Below are 21,871 nucleotides of genomic sequence, written 5' to 3' on the forward strand. Positions count from 1 at the left end.
GACGTGTCCCCAACTTGTGTTGCATTATCCGGCCCCTTTTGTTTGGGCTTCATCCTTTTTGGTGTGTGGGGCAACAACCTTGGAGAGCTGGAACCTCTAGCTACTCTTACCTTTGCTATGAAAGTAATGAATTGTCTCAATCTCAAAAGGGATCATTGCATCTTTACTGTTGGAATTGTTTAGGCCTTGGTCATGACCTTGCCTTGATGTACGCTTAATAGGCAGTTAGGAAAGACAATTCAGAAAAAGAATTTTAAAACTTTAATTGAAGATTAAGACTTGTAGAGTACATTCAGTGTACTCTACAGAGTCAGTGTAAAGCCACTCAATATTTTAAATAGGTTATGACATGAAAAGTTGAATGAAATCGGTTGAATATTTTGGAAAGAGGTAATATTAGAGGCAAATTAATTATTTTGATCAAAGTTTTTCATTTTCATCAAAGGACTCCTTTAAAATCTTAACTATTAAAACTCCCAAACAGCTTTTGTTTATGTAGCTTCTTTCTATTGATACTTATAATTTTAAAAAATTGAAGCTGAGGAAATTTTTAAAATATGGTATTATTTATGCATTTATTAAAAATAATAAACCTGTTAAATGTTAACATAAATAACATATTTTTATGATCGATACACTTCCCGATGCAAAAAACATGGTGAAATTAGTGACTTTTTTATTACTTTTGTGACTATTATTAATGTCTGGTTTAATGAGAAAGCAATAGGATTTGCACATCTGCTTGGGCATTTACTGTGTTGTATTATTACCATTGTTTATCCTCTAGAAGTCTCTACTGCAAACTCAAGTGAAAACGACAGTGAGAAAGGCAAATGAAAACTTCTTATCATTTATAAAAATAATTTCAACCTTATAGAACCACTGAAAAGCTCTCAGAGACCCACAGGAGTCCTTGACCACTGATTTTGGAGATTATTGTTCTGGTTTACATGAGAAGTTAGTAAGACCAACATGAGGTCACAAATGGCAATGTGAGATCACAGATAAAGAACTGGATCCTGTGAATGAAGATTAGTTGTTCTAATTATTATAGGAAGAATTAAACAAAAGGATAGTTCAGTAAAAGTGAAAATTCTGGAGGACTAAATGTCAGGGGAAAAAGAAAAAAATGGGGTTGAAGCTGATACCAATATTTCAGTCTTGCTGCCTACAAGGAGTGTTTTATATGTTTTTTAGCTGGTCATGGACACTGGATCTCTTGAATCTACATAAGCACAGCTCATCCCAAGCTCTTCCAATATTGCATATTGATTATGGACAATGTTTCAAACGGAGAAAAAATGAAAAGAGGTATATAAGCCAGAAAAAATAGAACAAAAAAATCCTAGAGGCAGAGCAATGGGAGAAAAAAAAAAAAAACAGATAAAAAGCCTAAAGCTGTGAAACTGAAACTTGACTACTGTTTTATATACCCCAAAGGCTTAGAAGACTTTGATTTGAATGCCGATGAGAATGAGTCTGTATTTTACATAGTTCTGAAATTTGATAAAACTGTCAACAGAGTAGGAGCCCTAGGATTTTGAGAAGCTACGTTTTATTCCTTATATCTTGAGAAAGACTAGATTAAAATTACTTTCAAAAAGTAGCTCACCCTTCTGTGTGAGGTGAAGTAGAAAAAGCACATTCATGCAAAATGTGTGCACATGATAGATCCAGTTATCCAAGGGGAATAGAGACAGAATAGCAGTCAAAACCCAACTCAGGATATTGGTAAATTGTACTCACAAAACGCTCAGTGGGATTTTGCATAAAACATACCTTCCTTCTTTTCACCCGTTTTAGCTGCTGCTGAAATAATGAAAATAGCGTTAAGGCATATGAAATGACCATTCCTCAGAATACTCCCCAAAATATGAGAATGTATTCCATATATTCATAAATTCAGTGGTCACCTACACACTAATCAATTCATCAAAATCTATGACAGGAGTGTAAGCAGAAAATATTACTTCATATAAAGATTTTTGTAAACTCAGAAATAAGCATTAGCAAAAGACGAATAAAAATATATGGAGTTACATAGACAAGAAGTCAAATTTATATGTATATGCTTAGTGTAAATTCATTTTAGATTTTAAGTTGTTATATCTGAGGAAACCACAATCTCTTCTAGAAGGTCATAAAATATAGGCTGTGACTGGATTAATCAAAAAAAGTGGAAGTGATATTCCAAAAATTATCTATGCTTAGCTACTGAGGAATTATATACCAGTCTGCAGTCTACATTTGCATTTATAATAACCATGTATAAAATGCCCAATTTCAGGAAGGGAAAATAAATGTCCTACCCTCCCTTTAGCAAACTTATGCCTTCTTTTACATAGAGAAAAAGGTGCAGAACACTTTAATCACCTTTGAATTCTGGCTTCCTCTGTGCTGATATTTATCTAATTCTGGACCATGAATCTAAATCTGGATCCACGTTGTTGCTTATGGGTATTACCAGAAATATTTGGCAGAGGCGCTCAACAGGCTTAGTATTGTTCCAAGCAATATGACCCCTGGTTCTGTGTAATGTTTATCCAGGAGCCAAAATCATTCAGAGGTATCTTAGGCCACATTAGCTGAATTTGAGATTGTGCATATTCCAGTAAGGTAATCTCACCTCAGTGGGGTAGAATGTTGGGGATCACTTAGAAACAACACTTAGAAAACACTTAGAAACAACTGCTATGGACATTTGCTCTGTGCTACAATTGCCAAAGCTCTTTTAGGTACATCCTCTTATTGGGTCTTCATCATGACCTTGTTATAAAAGACAGACCAGAGCAGAAAATGAAGCCTCTGGAACGTTAAAATAATTTGCAGAGTATAAGCAGCAGAATTGGCTCTAAAAATCAGGAATAAAAGACAGGAAGAAAATGTATTTTAATTTACCACAGGTTATTTTTCTCTGTTTTCTAAATGTTATTGACGTGCTATTACTTTTGTAGTAGAAAAGTGAATTTACAAATAAGTTAATTCTACTTTGGGACATTTGTTTCTTTTTAATGTAGTTTTAACTAATAATACACAAAATGTATAGCAGATTTATATTTATAATGTTTTTAAGTTAAGAAATTGTTTATTCCAATGATACAATAAGGATAAAAACAAAGATAACACTGAAAATGAATTAAAGGATATGGACATGGCCTAATGAATTTCAAAGCCATGAGGTTTAATTTCAGTTTAAGTCTCTGAGTTTGACTCAACAGACTTGTTTGTTGTTGACTCTTTACATTGAAAATAAGAATTTCCTTCAAAAAATTTTATAATTTTCAAAATCATCCAATCATGATTTGGATGGATGGGTATGGGGAACTCTCTAAAGAAAGACAAAATGAAACAACATAAAATTACCCCCTTGAAGGAGCTCTCTGGTCAATGAATTGCTCTGAAGTCTAAACTTTGTCCATTTAACCATAAACACACATCTAAAGGGCAACCTGACAAAGGCCCTGACCTACACCAAAAAGAGGGCTGAGAATATGAATACATTTAGCAAAACTGTAGTTTCTTACAAATTCTACAGACAAGAAAGCCTCTGAAACTTAAATTCCTTCAAGAATTAGCAAAATCTTGTTAAATTACAACAAACTTCTTGATTGCTAAAATAATACATGAAAAACAATCTGTACATATGCATGTAGAGATGTAAGCATGCATGTATGCACATGTATCTTCTTTTTTCCCATTCTTATATATTTGATAGTTTCAGTTTCCAGTTTTCAGTGACAATGGAGATAGTTGAATGAAGGAGTTTGACCTATTCCATCATAACTGACTCTGGTTTCTGTTGTTGCCCTGGATCCCTGGAAGGCGCATGGCTTTTATTTATTGCCAACTGGAAAGCCATGTTATCTACCAAGCTGGATTCAAGGCCCACAAGCTAACGAAAGCCAGGGTCTTGGGATTCAATTGTTTCTAGAACGGTTTTGTAGCTTGTGTTCCATGTGTCCCACTTCTGGTCCTCAAATTCAGCTTGCCTGGTTCTAATCTACTTAACTCTGTTATGGGATTGGATGACTCTTGAACTTACTGAGTAGACATGGTTCTCTATAACTGGGTTTTTGGTTTTCACATTGTAAAAAGACTGGAATGGCTAACATTCCAGTTTTGCTGATGTTGTTCTCTTTCTATGTTCTTCCTATAGTATCCAGGAGATTCTTAATGTTTGCTTCAGGAATCCAGAAGAAAAAAGCCAGTGGAAATACACTAACACAGAGTGCACATACCCCATCTTTTAAGCCGAGTTCCATTATGGCACGTGTTCTCTCTTTGGCATTTTAATATCACTAGGTGTCTACCTCACCATTGCACCTAACTGATTAAAAAAATAATTCCCCATCTCTCTCCGTCCTTTCCAATTTGGGTCTGTATCAATTTCTTCCAGCAATTTTTTATGTAATATCTATGAACTAGATTGATCCCCCATCTAAATTCTAATTGGCTACAAAAAAATTGTTGTCCAATTATTTTCCTTCTGCTCAACATTCACTCACTGAAGAGTGAGTCATCTTTTCCCTTCAACTAGTTTCTTTCCTTGAAACTTACTATTTGTGACAATTACCATCTCCTAATTACCCAGTTTCCAAAGCTCAGTATCATTTTTATTCTTTCCCTTGTTTTTTTGATATATTCTATCAGACATTAGTTCTTCAAAATGTTAATGACATTTGCGCTTTTTTTCTTATGTCATTGCCACCAACCTAGTTGAGGTTATTGTCTCATGTCTTAATAGAAACAAAAGCCATTCCTTATATTTACCTAAATTTCTTAGATCTCCAAATTGGAATTTCCTGTAGTAGTGAGATATTTATTTTGTTGCCTCCTCAGTGCCTCAAAACTTTGTTAAAATAATTTCCTTAAATTATTTTAAAATTCCAAAGAATATATGCTAAATCTTAATAATAGTTATAAATAAATAGGAACATATATACATACATATGTATGGAAAACCAGATTTTTAATATGTCCTTGGTTGTAAAAGTTAAAAATAAATAAATGAACAGATCTAGTCTAGCCTTTTACCATGCCACAAAGATCATGATCAATTTTGTCACTTTATACTTCAAAAACATCAGTCTACTATAGGATTATTGCCAATTTTGTTTAAGTTTTGTCTCCACGTGAAGTACTTGCAAATATTAATTATTTCTATGCATAATTTAATTATATGCCTATGGCATAAAATAAACATATCTAAGAAAGATCTATGGAGGATTTGCAAAGATGCGAATGATATGCAATCCTGCTTTGGTGTGACCCTGCATTGGTGTGTCATTTTTGTTTTAGTTAACGCATACACAGAATACCTTACTCTTGCCTTGTTCACTGTGCTTCATCAATCTTTTCATCCAATTTCCTTCCAAGGATAATTCTAACAAGACTTTGAAACCCTAGGTTACTATTTGCTCAAAAATAAATATTTTATTCCAAAACAATATGCTCTGAGGTTGCCTTGTCCAATGTAGTTTAAATCTTGAATGGTTAAATGTAGTTTAAAGAGCCCATAGCCTCAAGCTCAAATATGAATCAAATTTTCAGATATCTCTTCATTTTCCTCCTCATGAATGCCTCTAACATGAGGCAGAAGTAACTAACACAAAATTCCTGCCTCAAGTCATAGTTCCACACCTACACTATGGTCCTCAGAAGTCTCAGTCAAACAGAAGGGGCCTAAGGTGATTGTGGTTTTCTTTTTTTATTATTATTTTATTATATTATTATTATATTTTAAGTTTCAGGGTACATGTGCACAATGCGCAGGTTAGTTACATATGTATACATGTGCCATGCTGGTGTGCTGCACCCATTAACTCGTCATTTAGCATTAGGTATATCTCCTAATGTGATCCCTCCCCCTTCCCCCCATCCCACAACAGTCCCCAGAGTGTGATGTTCCCCTTCCTGTGTCCAAGGGTTCTCATTGTTCAATTCCCACCTATGAGTGAGTACATGCAGTGTTTGGTTTTTTGTCCTTGCGATAGTTTACTGAGAATGATGATTTCCAATTTCATCCATGTCCCTACAAAGGACATGAACTCATCATTTTTTATGGCTGCATAGTATTCCATGGTGTATATGTGCCACATTTTCTTAATCCAGTCTATCATTGTTGGACATTTGGGTTGGTTCCAAGTCTTTGCTATTGTGAATAGTGCCGCAATAAACATACGTGTGCATGTGTCTTTATAGCAGCATGATTTATAGTCCTTTGGGTATATACCCAGTAATGGGATGGCTGGGTCAAATGGTATTTCTAGCTCTAGATCCCTGAGGAATCACCACACTGACTTCCACAATGGTTGAACTAGTTTACAGTCCCACCAACAGTGTAAAAGTGTTCCTATTTCTCCACATCCTCTCCAGCACCTGTTGTTTCCTGACTTTTTAATGATTGCCATTCTAACTGGTGTGAGATGGTATCTCATTGTGGTTTTGATTTGCATTTCTCTGATGGCCAGTGATGGTGAGCATTTTTTCATGTGTTTTTTGGCTGCATAAATGTCTTCTTTTGAGAAGTGTCTGTTCATGTCCTTCGCCCACTTTTTGATGGGGTTGTTTGTTTTTTTCTTGTAAATTTGTTTGAGTTCATTGCAGATTCTGGATATTAGCCCTTTGTCAGATGAGTAGGTTGCGAAAATTTTCTCCCATTTTGTAGGTTGCCTGTTCACTCTGATGGTAGTTTCTTTTGCTGTGCAGAAGCTCTTTAGTTTAATTAGATCCTATTTGTCAATTTTGGCTTTCGTTGCCATTGCTTTTGGTGTTTTAGGCGTGAAGTCCTTGCCCATGCCTATGTCCTGAAAGGTGATGCTTAGGTTTTCTTCTAGGGTTTTTATGGTTTTAGGTCTAACATTTAAGTCTTTAATCCATCTTGAATTAATTTTTGTATAAGGTGTAAGGAAGGGATCCAGTTTCAGCTTTCTGCATATGGCTAGCCAGTTTTCCCAGCACCATTTATTAAATAGAGAATCCTTTCCCCATTGCTTGTTTTTGTCAGGTTTGTCAAAGATCAGATAGTTGTAGATACGCGGCATTATTTCTGAGGGCTCTGTTCTGTTCCATTGATCTATATCTCTGTTTTGGTGCCAGTACCATGGTGTTTTGGTTAGTGTAGCCTTGTAGTATAGTTTGAAGTCAGGTAGCATGATGCCTCCAGCTTTGTTCTTTTGGCTTAGGATTGACTTGGCGATGCGGGCTCTTTTTTGGTTCCCTATGAACTTTAAAGTAGTTTTTTCCAATTCTGTGAAGAAGGTCATTGGTAGCTTGATGGGGATGGCATTGAATCTGTAAATTACCTTGGGCAGTATGGCCATTTTCACAATATTGATTCTTCCTGCCCATGAGCATGGAGTGTTCTTCCATTTGTTTGTATCCTCTTTTATTTCATTGAGCAGTGGTTTGTAGTTCTCCTTGAAGAGGTCCTTCACATCCCTTGTAAGTTAGATTCCAAAGTATTTTATTCTCTTTGAAGTGATTGTGAATGGGAGTTCACTCATGATTTGGCTCTCTGTTTGTCTGTTATTGGTGTATAAGAATGCTTGTGATTTTTGCACATTGATTTTATATCCTGAGACTTTGCTGAAGTTGCTTATCAGCTTAAGGAGATGTTGGGCTGAGACAATGGGGTTTTCTAGATATACAATCATGTCATCTGCAAACAGGGACAATTTGACTTCCTCTTTTCCTAATTGAATACCCTTTATTTCCTTCTCCTGCCTAATTGCCCTGGCCAGAACTTCCAACACTATGTTGAATAGGAGTGGTGAGAGAAGGCATCCCTGTCTTGTGCCAGTTTTCAGAGGGAATGCTTCCAGTTTTTGCCCATTCAGTGTGATATTGGCTGTGGGTTTGTCATAGATAGCTCTTATTATTTTGAGATATGTCCCATTGATACCTAATTTATTGAGAGTTTTTAGCATGAAGAGTTGTTGAATTTTGTCAAAGGCCTTTTCTGCATCTATTGAGATAATCATGTGGTTTTTGTCTTTGGTTCTGTTTATATGCTGGATTACATTTATTGATTTGCGTATATTGAACCAGTCTTGCGTCCCAGGGATGAAGCCCACCTGATCATGGTGGATACGCTTTTTGATGTACTGCTGGATTCGGTTTGCCAGTATTTTATTGAGGATTTTTGCATCAATGTTCATCAAGGATATTGGTCTAAAATTCTCTTTTTTGGTTGTGTCTCTGCCCAGCTTTGGCATCAGGATGATGCTGGCCTCATACAATGAGTTAGCGAGGATTCCCTCTTTTTCTATTGATTGGAATAGTTTCAGAAGGAATGGTATCAGTTCCTCCTTGTACCTCTGGTAGAATTCGGCTGTGAATCCTCTCATCCTGGACTCTTTTTGGTTGGTAAGCTATTGATTATTGCCATAATTTCAGAGCCTGTTATTGGTCTATTCAGAGATTCAACTTCTTCCTGGTTTAGTCTTGGGAGGGTGTATGTGTTCAGGAATTTATCCATTTCTTCTAGATTTTCTAGTTTATTTGCGTAGAGGTGTTTGTAGTATTCTCCGATGGTAGTTTGTATTTCTGTGGGATCAGTAGTGATATCCCCTTTATCATTTTTTATTGTGTCTATTTGATTCTTCTCTCTTTTCTTCTTTATTAGTCTTGCTAGCGGTCTATCAACTTTGTTAATCCTTTCAAGAAACCAGCTCCTGGATCCATTAATTTTTTGAAGGGTTTTTTTGTGTTTCTATTTCCTTCAGTTTTGCTCTGATTTTAGTTATTTCTTGCCTTCTGCTAGCTTTTGAATGTGTTTGCTCTTGCTTTTCTAGTTCTTTTTATTGAGATGTTAGGGTGTCCATTTTGGATCTTTCCTGCTTTCTCTTGTGGGCATTTAGTGCTATAAATTTCCCTCTACACACTGCTTTGAATGTGTCCCAGAGATTCTGGTATGTTGTGTCTTTGTTCTCGTTGGTTTCAAAGAACATCTTTATTTCTGCCTTCATTTCATTACGTACCCAGTAGTCATTCAGGAGCAGGTTGTTCAGTTTCCATGTAGTTGAGCAGTTTTGAGTGAGTTTCTTAATCCTGAGTTCTAGTTTGATTGCACTGTGTTCTGAGAGACTGTTTGTTATAATTTCTGTTCTTTTACATTTGCTGAGGAGAGCTTTACTTCCAACTATGTGGTCAATTTTGGAATAGGTGTGGTGTGGTGCTGAAAAGAATGTATATTCTGTTGATTTGGGGTGGAGAGTTCTGTAGATGTCTATTAGGTCTGCTTGGTGCAGAGCTGAGTTCAATTCCTGGGTATCCTTGTTAACTTTCTGTCTCGTTGATCTGTCTACTGTTGACAGTGTGGTGTTAAAGTCTCCCATTGTCATTGTGTGGGAGTCTAAGTCTCTTTGTAGGTCACTCAGGACTTGCTTTATGAATCTGGGTGCTCCTTTATTGGGTGCATATATATTTAGGATAGTTAACTCTTCTTGTTGAATTGATCCCTTTACCATTATGTAATGGCCTTCTTTGTCTCTTTTGATCTTTGTTGGTTTAAAGTCTGTTTTATCCGAGACTAGGATTGCAACCCCTGCCTTTTTTTGTTTTCCATTTGCTTGGTAGATCTTCCTCCATCCTTTTATTTTGAGCCTATGTGTGTCTCTGCGTGTGAGATGGATTTCCTGAATACGGCACACTGATGGTCTTGACTCTTTATCCAATTTGCCAGTCTGTGTCTTTTAATTGGAGCATTTAGTCCATTTACATTTAAAGTTAATACTGTTATGTGTGAATTTGATCCTGTCATTATGATGTTAGCTGGTTATTTTGCTCGTTAGTTGATGCAGTTTCTTCCTAGCCTCGATGGTCTTTACAATTTGGCATGATTTTGCAGCGGCTGGTACCGGTTGTTCCTTTCCATGTTTAGTGCTTCCTTAGGTACCAGGTTCATCTCACTAGGGAGTGCCAGACAGCGGGCACAGGACAGAGGGTGCAGTGCACCGTGTGCCAGCTGAAGCAGGGCGGGGCACTGCCTCACTCGGGAAGCGCAAGGGGTCAGGGAGTTCCCTTTCCTAGTCAAAGAAAGGAGTGACAGACTGCACCTGGAAAATCGGTTCGCTCTCACCCTAATACTGCGCTTTTCCGATGGGCTTAAAAAACGGCACACCATAAGATTATATCCCGCACCTGGCTCGGAGGATCCTACGCCCACGGAGTCTCTCTGATTGCTAGCACAGCAGTCTGAGATCAAACTGCAAGGTGGCAGCGAGGCTGGGGGAGGGGCGCCCGCCATTGCCCAGGCTTGCTTAGGTAAACAAAGCAGCGGGGAAGCTTGAACTGGATGATTGTTGTTTTCTATTAAAACATATATACACTAATAGCAGTGATTTCTTAAACTGGTAGTCATTGGCTTGAGGAACTCACCCTGACCTGTGTTTTCATGTATTAAAAAACCAAAGGTAATAATATTTGTCCTGCCTTTCTACCATTCATAATATTTACTATATTCCCTATCAGAACTTTCCTAAAGAAAAACAAGTTTTTCAACATGAAAACTAAAAACTGGTATCATAGCTTTTAATCATTCTAGCTTATTTTGCTCACAGACAACAACATCCTTGAGTCAAATGGCATTTAACAAACCCACGTTACCAATATATTTGGGGGTGATTCTGCATGTTGCTGGGTCCAAGATTAAATACAAGAGAAAAATTTTGCTCAGATATAATACATTTCGGTCATACATCATGTGATATGCTAGGAAGTCTGCTATGAGAGCCTTCTACCCCTGAAAATTGTACCACCACCTATGTGCATCTCCTTTATTGCTTGATATTATATAATCTAGCATAGAAGAGATGATAAAGATCTTCTCCAGTAAATATTGTATCTTTTATTTTCTAAGTGTGTTCCATAAAGTTTTGCCACATAACAAAAGCAGAACACTTGAACCCTTCCCTTATGCTTTCATCAAGTTAATCCTCATGGTGTGAGACGAAACCACTTTTGATATCCTGAAGATATTTGTAAATGGTGAAACTAATTTTCTTAGATGACTCATAAAAATAGGATAATTATTTTGTAGCCATATCTGGAACCCAATTTTTACAGTTTTGATGTTTATGAAGTAATATTAATTTAATATTCTGATTTTCTCATGTGACATAAATTACAAGGTATACTGAAAATTATAGAAAAGTGTACATTATTTTATATCTGTATCTGTATTTCTTTATGCACATCAATGGATTATTTTTAAAAACATACATAAAGCTCAAATACTGAAACTTGAAGCCAAGACTAGTTCTTGGGTCCTTCGGCACTTCCTCTGCAAATTTGGCATTACTCTCAGTCATGCTTGCTCCAATTACTAAATAAATACTTGAACTGTGTATTTTCATTCAACAATATTTTTTTGCAATATCCCAGCAGATGGTGCTATTCTGCAATAAACAGCTTTTGCTTTTGTCAATAAAGTGCTATAGATGTTTAAAAAAAGGCAATGCTTTCTAAAGTGTTTTATTGCTTACCTTTTGCTGCAATTTTTACAGTCCCTTGTTTGGTTTCAGAAGCTTTTCTCGGCTCTTGGAATGAAAAAAACATAAATTACCATGAAGTATGATTTTGGAAAAATATATAAATAAAAAAGGGGCAGGGGGGCACAAGCACAAACAAGCATAAAAAGTGTTGCCCTTGACACGAATAATTTTTGTTAAGAAATAAACTTATTAGAGGAATTGCTGAGAATGGCGCTTACTGAAAGAAAAACATGACTGAAGCAATTTAAATCATAAGATAAAGATTCCAAAAACTGTTTTGCCTCACTGTTAACTGGCCATGGAATATCACTTTGCATTTGTTGAGCATCTGAATTTGAAAATCTCAGAATTCTATTTAAATTATGTCTGTATTATCAGCCCTTAGAAATCGATGGCACATGTAGAACCAAATAAGATGACTTACTGAAGGTCCCTTAGTGACTAATATGAGAATAAAGCCTGGAACAACCAATCGCAAGTTCAAGGCTTTGACTCTAAAATGCCCTTCCCTAAACTGCAGTGGCACCAATCACTATTAGTGTGGCCCTGGGCAAAATATGTCCGAGAGAATGAGCAAGCTTCATTTTGAATCTTTCTTCTCTCTTGTTCTAAGTTTTTTTGTTATGTTTTTCTCCTTTGTTCGGAATTTTTCCTTTAAAGAAAAAGGATTTATTAAAAAAAAAAACTTACATGATAAACATTTAAATATACTTAATCAGAATGGGAAATAATGGGTAAATCAAAATTTCAAAAAATAATGGCTCACTTCACATTTGACTTAGTACAGTTTCTTATTGTCTTTACTGTTTTCAGTAGTTGAATTATTATTTAATAATGGAAAGTAAGATTGGGTCATTTATTTTAGATATTCACTTTCATTTATTCATACATCACATGTTTAGGAATAATTATGTGTGGACACAAAGTTAGGTGGATGTAGTATTTGATTCACATATATATTCAATCTTTCATTTAATTATTGTCAAATGTTGATTATAACTTGCTTAATGTTGATTTGATTTCTAATTCATGTTTTACCTCTTGTTGATAAGATAATTATTCATTTATATATAAACATGATTATAAAAATGCTAATTTTTATTTGTTGCTACATAAAATAAATATTACTTGATTCATAAATAATTCTAATTACTATAGCTATTTATTCAGACAAAATATCTTTTGCCAAAACTGAATTCAGTCTACCCTTGGTATTTACATAATTAATTTTTTTTCTGGAGGAAAAATGCATGCATGCTAGTACCATCTTTGTCAAACCTAGACTAAATAGTCTCAATTAGTAATTATATATAATTGACATTTAGTAGACAAGTATTAAATAATTGTTGACTAAAACAAATGGAAGAAAAGAAGAAAATAATATGCCCAAAAATTTCAACAAAAGAACACCATTCTGCTCAGATGTTTTACTTCTTGGAGATCTCAAAATATTAGAAAATTATACTGTAGTTTGTAATTAAATTTTAAAGAAAAAGATTTTAAAATATCAGTAGGTAAAGTACCTTAGAATTTGTAGAAATATTTGCAAAAATTTGCAGCCAATTTTCCTCCTATCTTCTCCTTTTTCTTTATATCCTCTTAAATCACTGATCCTAAACAATCTCATCACACCTAAGATTCTATTAGACCACGGAGGTCACATACACCTGCAAATTATGTAGTGCTTTTCCTAGGACCTTATCACTTCTCCCACAGACTGTTTGGTTTCTCTGTCAGCTGCTTTCTCCCTCAGCGGTCAGGTTCAGAAACATGCCCCTGAGTGCTGAGCTTTTCCCATTTGAGTGTCCCAACAGGCTGGTCATCTCTCAATGGGCTTTACCTCTTTAATAACCTTAACCTGTCCTGGGTTTGGCTGTGTGCACATAGATTGGGCATGTTTTAGGGTTCCTTATCTACAGGCTCTTCTTTCTACTAAGACTTAGTTCCCTCCCTAAGCCTTCCCTGCACCTCATTGTCCCACGTCCAACACATGCCAAAGAAAACAATCCAAAAATGCACACTGATGCATTGAAGATACTGTTTCCAGGTAAAAGTGTATTTTAAAGAGGTCATTCTACAATGTCTACCTGCAAAAGAATGATTTCAATGGAGGAAAATCTCGGGATCGTAGCAGTGTCATGTTTGTCCCTCATAACTCCATCTATTCCTTCTCTGATTTTAAGCTTTAAAGTTCATTTATGAGGTTGGTGCAAAAGCAATTGCAGTTGGGCCAACCTCAACTGCGTTTTCACCTGTCTAAAATACTAGTTCACAAACTACTACCTGATCTACATCTCAATAGAGATTAACAGTTTAAAACCAAATGTCTTTTCAGTAAGTCTGCCAGCTTGCATCCCACCAACAACAATATCATCCTTGAAACTACCGAGGACACATGCAAAGAAGATCAGATTTGACATCTGCTCTTGCACAGCATTTCCATTTTCAAAATTGCATGACATTAGGGGAGGAATCGACCCTGAGTCCATACATGTACAACACAAGAAGGCTGCACCAAATATTGTACTACTGAAAACACATTAATCCAGACAGACTTTTCATTATAAATAATTTCTCTGTCTCCTTTTGATTTCTGCCAACTACAAAAGAAACTACATTTTTGTTATGGAAAATTCTAAACCTATACAAAAATAAAGAAGACAGGATAATGAACCCACTGTTTCCAACACCTACTACAGTATTTCATCTGTACTGCCTCCACTACACATATTCTAATGAAAATTTCATTACATCACATGATTTTATCTTGTCATAGTTTTGTTTATAGCTGTGTTTTTGGAAATAAAGTACTATGACTTAAATAAAAAACAGATGACCATAACAATACTCAACTAAAGATTATAGTAATTCTGAAATTGATAAATAGTATTTTGGACTTTTAAATCAGAGATAGGATGGACCTAGATTAAAATGTCAGCATAATTCACTTGGGGGTGTTTTCACAGGAAATTATCAGAGAAGTTAGTATTTGTAGATCCCTGAAACATGTGGTATTTATATAAACAAATTGTCATGAATCAGATGAGCCAAATGTTTCAATGTCTTCTGATTCCACAGACATGGAACAACCTGATTTACAAAACTGAAAAGATATCATTAGTCTGCAAACATTTTGTTAAAGAGCCAATTTTTGCACAGAGATTTAAATATTAGTTTAATATGATTAACTTTTCATTTCTAGGACACTGTTTATACTTTGACTTCATTTAATGTAAAGTGCAAATCCATTACGTTTTCAAAAATAGGTTTCACATAACTTTAGTGGCAAATGGACTGCTACACTGTCAGCAGCCAGAATTGGTCTTTGGCTAATGGACAGCAGATAAAGAATAATAGTATTGCTGAGAAACCTACCCACATCTTACATGTTTTTGAGCATTCTCCCATCTCTGAAAAAAAAAGTGTATTTATTATGTTTTAATTTTAGAATAAGTTGGTAGAGATCAATGATTACTTCAAAAGAGACAATAAACAATGTTATTCAAATACCTGAATAACATGTAAGTTCCTTACTTATAGTAACAACAAAATAAATAAGAAAGATTCCCCCCAGCTGCAGTGAAGTGGCTGGCCATTAGCGAGAGGAACTGACGGGGCAGGAGAATGAGTAGCAGCAGAGGGTAAAGCAGGCAGTGGGCTCCTACCACAAAGACTTTATCCTGGTTATTGACAATACCCAGACCACTGACCTCCACAGTACAGATTTCCATTTCAATGTGAAATCATATAATTATTTACTCGTACAACTTCCCTTCCTACTACCCTATAAATTCTCTGAGATCACTGATTGATGGTCACTTATTCAACTTTATAACTCCAGAGCCAACAAACTGCTGAAAAAATTGTCTCTATGAAACAGTAAGAAATGGCACAGAATACCTAACTATAAAAATGAAAAAAATTCCAATTGACTGCTTTGAAAAGGAACATTAAGTTCAGGGATCTATTTCACTTTTAAGATGACGCAAAATCTCTTTTTCTCTTTGATCACTGATTATGTGTTATTCAGAAAGTGTATTAACTCTGAATTTTAGAACTAGATTTTTAGTAGAATATATGGTAACCCACATTGCAGTTGGGAATTTTGTAAAATTAACTAATTTAAACAAATTTGCAAATTTTTAATTAATTTGCATGGATTTTGTTAAAAGAATAGGAGGGGAAACAACAAAAAATGAAAATATTGGAATTCTACTTAAGAGCATGTTTGAGATAAACATTTTTTCAGGATTCAAATTATGAATCAAATTTATTTTATTAATCTTCCAAAGAAATGAAAACAGCTTTAAAGCTGTCTCTTGCTACTTCATCAATATTACAAGGAACTTAGATCGTTCTTATCTTCTTTCTTTTTTTTTTGAGACGGCATCTCACTCTGTCACCCGGGCTGGCGTGTAGTGGCACGATCTTGGTTCACTGCAACCTCCGCCTCCCAAGTTCAAGCGATTCTCCTACCTCAGCCTCCTGGGTAGCCAGGACTACAGGCATCCGCCACTGCACCCAGCTAATTTTTTTGTAATTTCAGTAAAGTCAGGGTTTCACCATGTTGGTCAGGCTGGTCCTGAACTCCTGATTTCGTGATTCACCTGCCTTGGCCTCCCAAAGTGCTGGGATTACAGGCGTGAGCCACCACGTCTGGCTGACTGTTCTTATTTTCTTAGGTAAGAAAACTAAATATAGAAAAATTGAATGACTTTTCAACAGATCAGGAGATAAATTCATGTTTATTAATTCAGCAGCTAAAATTTGACCCAGCAATATAAAACCTTGACCCCTCAAAATATATACATCCTTTATTTTTTGCATAAGATAGTGGAAACTAATGACAAATTATCTTGCAGTCCAATGAGCTGCTAAATCAAATTCCAAATTATTGTTTTCTATTCTTATAAAATCCAGTATTATTTTTAGATATAGATAGTACCAAAATAGAGAAAGGTTAACATTTAAGCTAAAAGTTGCTACATACTTGAAAGCTCTAGGTTAAGCCTCTTGTATTATAACTCTGGGAAAGCATATTTCATGGGCATTGCTTCATTTCAGTATGATAATTACCCTATTGAGATGAAATAAATCATGAAGCAGCCTTTGGCCATCCTGTGTGACCAAGGGGACTGAAGCCTGAAAGAAGGGCCTATTTGCAGCCAGATATGCAAATTGCAAAAGGTTCACAATGCAGAAATATGAATAATTTATCAAAATAATCTGTTATTGCTAGAGGTTAAAAATCTAAATAAGTTGGCAAAATGATTTACAATAGGTAGCATAATTTTGCTAGATTTTTTCCCCCAGAAAATCTTCACCTCATCAAGCCATGTATTTTGTTTTGGAATCTAAGTAGCTTTTACCTTAATAAGTTAGCATTATAGCATTTAATTCAGAAAAAAATTGATTATTTCACGGCTACTAAAATAATCTGTTTTTTAATCTTTAAAAAAGACTATCTCTTCCATTTAACTCATTCTAAGTATTTCTTAATTTGAAAAAAGAAAGAATTTGGATGCTTTTACTACATGTAGGTCAAAATCTACCTATAGATGTTACACATAAAATCAGCTTTTCCCAAAAATTAAGCATAGGAAAACAGAAAATGATTGGGAAACATCAATTAGAATAATGAGCATTCCCCCTCATGGCATTATCTAGCTGTCTGGATAGAATGTGTGAGAATGACAAGTTTCTTAAGTAATCAACAATTTAGGGTTGAAGACCAAGGTATCAATTAATTTAAATGATTAGCAGAAGAAACTTTTTTTTTAATATAAAGGAAAGTTATGTGCAAGATACAGAACATTTGGCCTTTTACTCTTCAAAGTATTTGCCATATTAAGGGCAGATTACATTTAAACTAAGGAAAAGGTTTATTCCATGTATCTAATAAAACAACAGAATGCAATACCATGGGAAGATATGAAGTCCCATTTCTTGAGATGCCAGAGAAAGAAATACCTGTCTTAGAGGGGTCCTAGATGTTTTTGCCTAAAGCAAAGAGACAGTACCAGCTGGTCACTCAAGGTTCCTTTCTACCTTCTATAGCAACTTTCTAAAATCAGTGATTATGAACACAGATAAAAATATTAGAAGAATTTGCCTACATTATTTTTGATGGCAAATTTCTTGATTATTTATTCATTTGTATTATTAAGACTTATCCTGGTAGTCCTCCACTACCATAAAATAAACATTCCTTTTGCATTGATAATATTTTAAAAGCAAGCATTCTGACCAACAAATTGGAATGATTTCCTTAGGAGAAGAATACAATTTCTAGAACAGTCAGGACTCAAACACAAATGTGAATTCTACTTAGAATTTTAAGTAGAAATTTGACACTTTAGTGAAATAAATGTTATGATTTGGAAAAACTATTGCATTCTCCACATGAGTGATTTATTTATTGGGCTAGGATTGATTCAGACTCTAAGAAAAATATAGTAATGATTTTAAAAGTCAAGAGTTTATTTTAGAAAATAAGCCATTTTATTTGACATAAAGAATATGTATGTGTATATATATATAAACACACACATACACATACACATACATAAACATATAAAGGAAACAAAATTTCTGATTATTTAGCCATATTCTTCAGTTAAAATTTCAATTTTAAAAATTAAATAAGGTCTAGTTGACAAGGCCTCTAATTTTGACAGTCCCCAATGTTTTTGGCACCAGGGCCTGGTTTTGTGGAAGACAGTTTTTCCTCACAGGGACAGTGGGGGATGGGGGTAATGGGGGATGGTTTCGAGATGAAACTGTTTCACCTCAGATCGTTAGGCATTAGTTAGACCCTCATAAGGAGCACACAACCTAGATCCCTAGCATGAGCAATTCACAATAGGGTTCAAGCTCCTATGAGAATCTAAAGCCCCCGCTGATCTGACAGGAGACGGAGCCCAGGCTGTAATGCTCCTTTCCTGGCTGCTCACCCTCTGCTGTGCAGCCTGGTTCCTATCAGGCCACAGACCAGTACCAGGGTTTGGGGACCCGTGCTCTAAAGCCCACCTTACATATAAGGTAGAGAGAGTGCTTTCCTCATTAAAGTGTGTCATAGAACAGTATGATCTAAATTTAACACTTAAAAAACCAGCCCCTTTTTTCTAACATTAGTAAGCAGTATATGTGAATATCACCATTCTGTTTTTCCTTTCCTAGAAAATAAGAAACACGCACACCACTTTTATCTCCTTACCCAATTTGGAAATGTTATAAACAAACAGAATTGTGTGAATGTAGTCCTCTGAAAATATAACGTAATAAGAATAGTGGAAAGAAAAACTAAGGGCAAAGACTGGCTTTTGTGTACCTTGTATCTCTAACACAGTTCTTGGTACTGAACAGGCATCCCGAAATGTTATTGCGTGAATAAGTGAATAATGATTGGAAGACAAGGTGTTTGAAAAGCCCATATTATATGCCTGACAATTCTAAACCAAGTATGTGGCAATTATCCTCACAAAATTACGCAGACTTCTTGAGCCCTTTTTTCCTCTACAGTTCTATAGATGTCAAAATCTAAAGATGTTATAATCAGATTCAAAGAGAATTTAAGTTTTTTCTAAAAATGGCTAGGTTTGTAAAATGCAGATTACATTGATAAATTACCATGATTTCCAAAGGGTAGAAATCCTGAATGGAGAATTCTAAATCAAGCAGCCCAAGGAAGAATTCAGAGGTTATTTCTAAGCAAACACTTTCTGGTAAACTTAGTCCTCAGATTAAACAGGGGATTAGGGGTTGAACATTATGCAATTTGATTTTAAATGAGAAAACGCATCTCCAAATAATTACTGAGGTTTGTCACTTACTCTTCTGTATTTATTGCATGAGTGCTTACTGGGAATAAGGCATCTATATTACCTAAACATAAGAATTAGTTCCACCCACAGTTTGGTTAGGAACGCTGTGTGAAAAAATGCTAAATAAAGTGTATGGTACTCTGAGTTTTAGAGATTGGCAATTTTTAAGGAGGCAGGATATAGATAAGATTTAAAGGAGGCTGGGTGTAGTGCCTCATGCCTATAATCTCAGCACTTTGGGAGGCCAAGGTAGGTGGATCACCTGAGGTCAGGAGTTCGAGAACAGCCTACTGGCCAACATGGTGAAACCCTATCTCTACTAAAAATACAAAAATTAGCTGGGTGTGGGAGTGCGCACCTGTAATTCCAGCTACTAGGAAGGCTGAGGCAGGAGAATTGCTTGAACCCGGGAGGTGGAGGTTGCAGTGAGCCAAGATCACGCCACTGCACTCCAGCCTGGGCAACAGAGCGAGACTCCAACTCAAAAAGAAAAAAAAAACTAAAGGAGAGATAAGGTGTGGAGCCACAAAGGGGAAAGGGAAAGAAAGCTGCAGAGTGAATGACAATGTATTCTCCTGGAATTGTGAATCAATCCAGCTGGAGCAGAAGAGTCTTGTTTGATGTTAATGAGAAGTAAAACACATGAAATAAGCAAAAGGCCATTGGCCTGAGGCTGTCTTCACATTGTGAGTTCCTACATAATGAACTGCAACCTAACTCAGTATGTAAACAAACTGAAACCTTACTTCAGAGTATGTTTTTTGTAACAGAAAACAGTCTCAGTCAATCACAAACAGCTGAGCTTCAGCCAGTCACAGGCAGCCAACTGATCAGACCATGTCCAAATAAGGCAAATGTCTAGATTTAACCAATCAAGCTATTTCTGTATTTCCCTGCGGTTTGGGCTATAACAGCTCACTGCCCACCTGAGCAGAGCTCTCTGAAACTCTTTAGTTTTGAATTGTGCCAGGTTTATGAATCATTTTTTGCTCAAGTAAATTGTTTAATTTAATTTGTTTAAAGGTTTTATTTTAATAAACCAAATGTTAAAGTTTGTTTAAAAGTAAATTATGGTCAAAATAACTGACCTTGAAATCTCAGCAAATAAGGTAGACTTTTGTCTTAGTACATTGAGTGCTTCTGCATTTTTGGGCAGGAAAGTTACACAGCAGTGTTTTGAAGAGATAAAAGTGTCCATGATTGTCTGGGAAGGGGCTTCTGTCCCTTTAGCATAGAAGCCAGGTACAATGTCATTGGAATACTCTATGTAAGGTGATAATACCTTAGACTAAGCAAATGTTAATGGAAATGGAAAAAAAATAAGCTATTTAAAAGAAGAATCTAACACAATTTTGTGTTCGACATATACAGAGAAGGAAAGAAGCCTGTTATTTCAAACAAGACAGATTTTGGACCTGATAAACAGAATAGGTTTTAACATAATTTAACTAAAGCTTTTAACACATGTTAAGTTTGAAGCGATGGTAGAAATTCAAATGAAAATATTGAGTAGACATTTGAAGAAACGAGGGTCCTTGAAAAGATATGGAGATTCTAAAGTCATGCACATAGAGGTATAAACTGAAATTAAGAGAGTGAGCAATTTTTCCCAGAGTAGGAAAAAGAGAAAAGAAACCCGCAATACCTTCCCACTTTCAGGCTCCAAGCTCAGGGTGCTTGCTGAGAGGGCCCAAGCTTAGGTGGGGGTGGGGTGGGGGAAATTTTTATTTGAATGAAAGTTGAGAGCTTTGATATTGTACTGGATTGGATGGATGCCTTTAAAAAAGACACCATTGTTTTATTATCTGAGTTGAGCATGACCAGGCAAGCTATAGAGTCTGTTCCTGATTTCACCCAAGGGGTGAAGAGAAGCAAGTCTGCAGAGTGGGTTTGCATTGGTAGTTACAGAAAGAATAAAGTTGCTTTCTGCTTATACCAACCGAACTGAATGAAACATGTTTTATTAACCCTGTGCATACAGAAACAGAATCAGGGCTCTTCCCCATGCCCTTATTTGTCTTGTTCTACTTTTCTCTTTTTCTTCACGGTCAACCGCTTTTTACCCTCCAAAGTGAAATACTATCATTTCTTGGAAACTTTTCTGATCCCCGTAGTGCCATTGTTTTCTCCCTCCTTGGGGCCGACATAGTGCTTCACCAGGACTTTCTTAAGGCATCTGTCCCTTTCTAAGCTTACTTTTGCTGTTCACAGATATGTTTCTATCTCTCCCCCTAAGCTGCACACTCCCATAAAATTCCCATATGCATCTTGTTTTTTTCTTTTGGCTCATGCCACCCTCTCTGTAGCTATGGACAATACATACTCTTTCTCCTTGTTTTGTATAAATAATGAACTGAAGGAATAAGTCCCTTGAATAACAAATGTTTATTATTTTGAAGGATTAAAGAGCAAAGGAAAAAAGCACGGCAAAAATTTTTTTTGTAAAAATTAATCTTAAGGAAGGTAAAAGTAAGGCCTCTGCCTTTTATAATTGCTTGATTCAAAATTGTTATAAACCTTGAAAATTATACCAAAACATGAAACACTTTTGTA

At 35.7% G+C, this 21,871-nt stretch overlaps 1 protein-coding gene across 1 annotated transcript in view; it reads right to left on the minus strand.

Moving 5' to 3' along the window:
- Positions 1-21,871, minus strand: part of TRDN (triadin) — a 421,845-nt gene that overhangs the window by 173,046 nt on the left and 226,928 nt on the right. Inside the window, exons 13-14 of the mRNA XM_054492187.2 lie at positions 11,487-11,540; positions 1,780-1,809 (exon numbers count right to left, since the gene is read on the minus strand). Of these exons, the coding sequence (XP_054348162.2) occupies positions 1,780-1,809; positions 11,487-11,540 (84 nt within the window). The remainder of the gene's footprint in view (positions 1-1,779; positions 1,810-11,486; positions 11,541-21,871) is intronic.

The sequence above is a fragment of the Pongo pygmaeus genome, chromosome 5 (genome assembly GCF_028885625.2).
Source record: "Pongo pygmaeus isolate AG05252 chromosome 5, NHGRI_mPonPyg2-v2.0_pri, whole genome shotgun sequence".
NCBI classification, from domain to species: domain Eukaryota; kingdom Metazoa; phylum Chordata; class Mammalia; order Primates; family Hominidae; genus Pongo; species Pongo pygmaeus.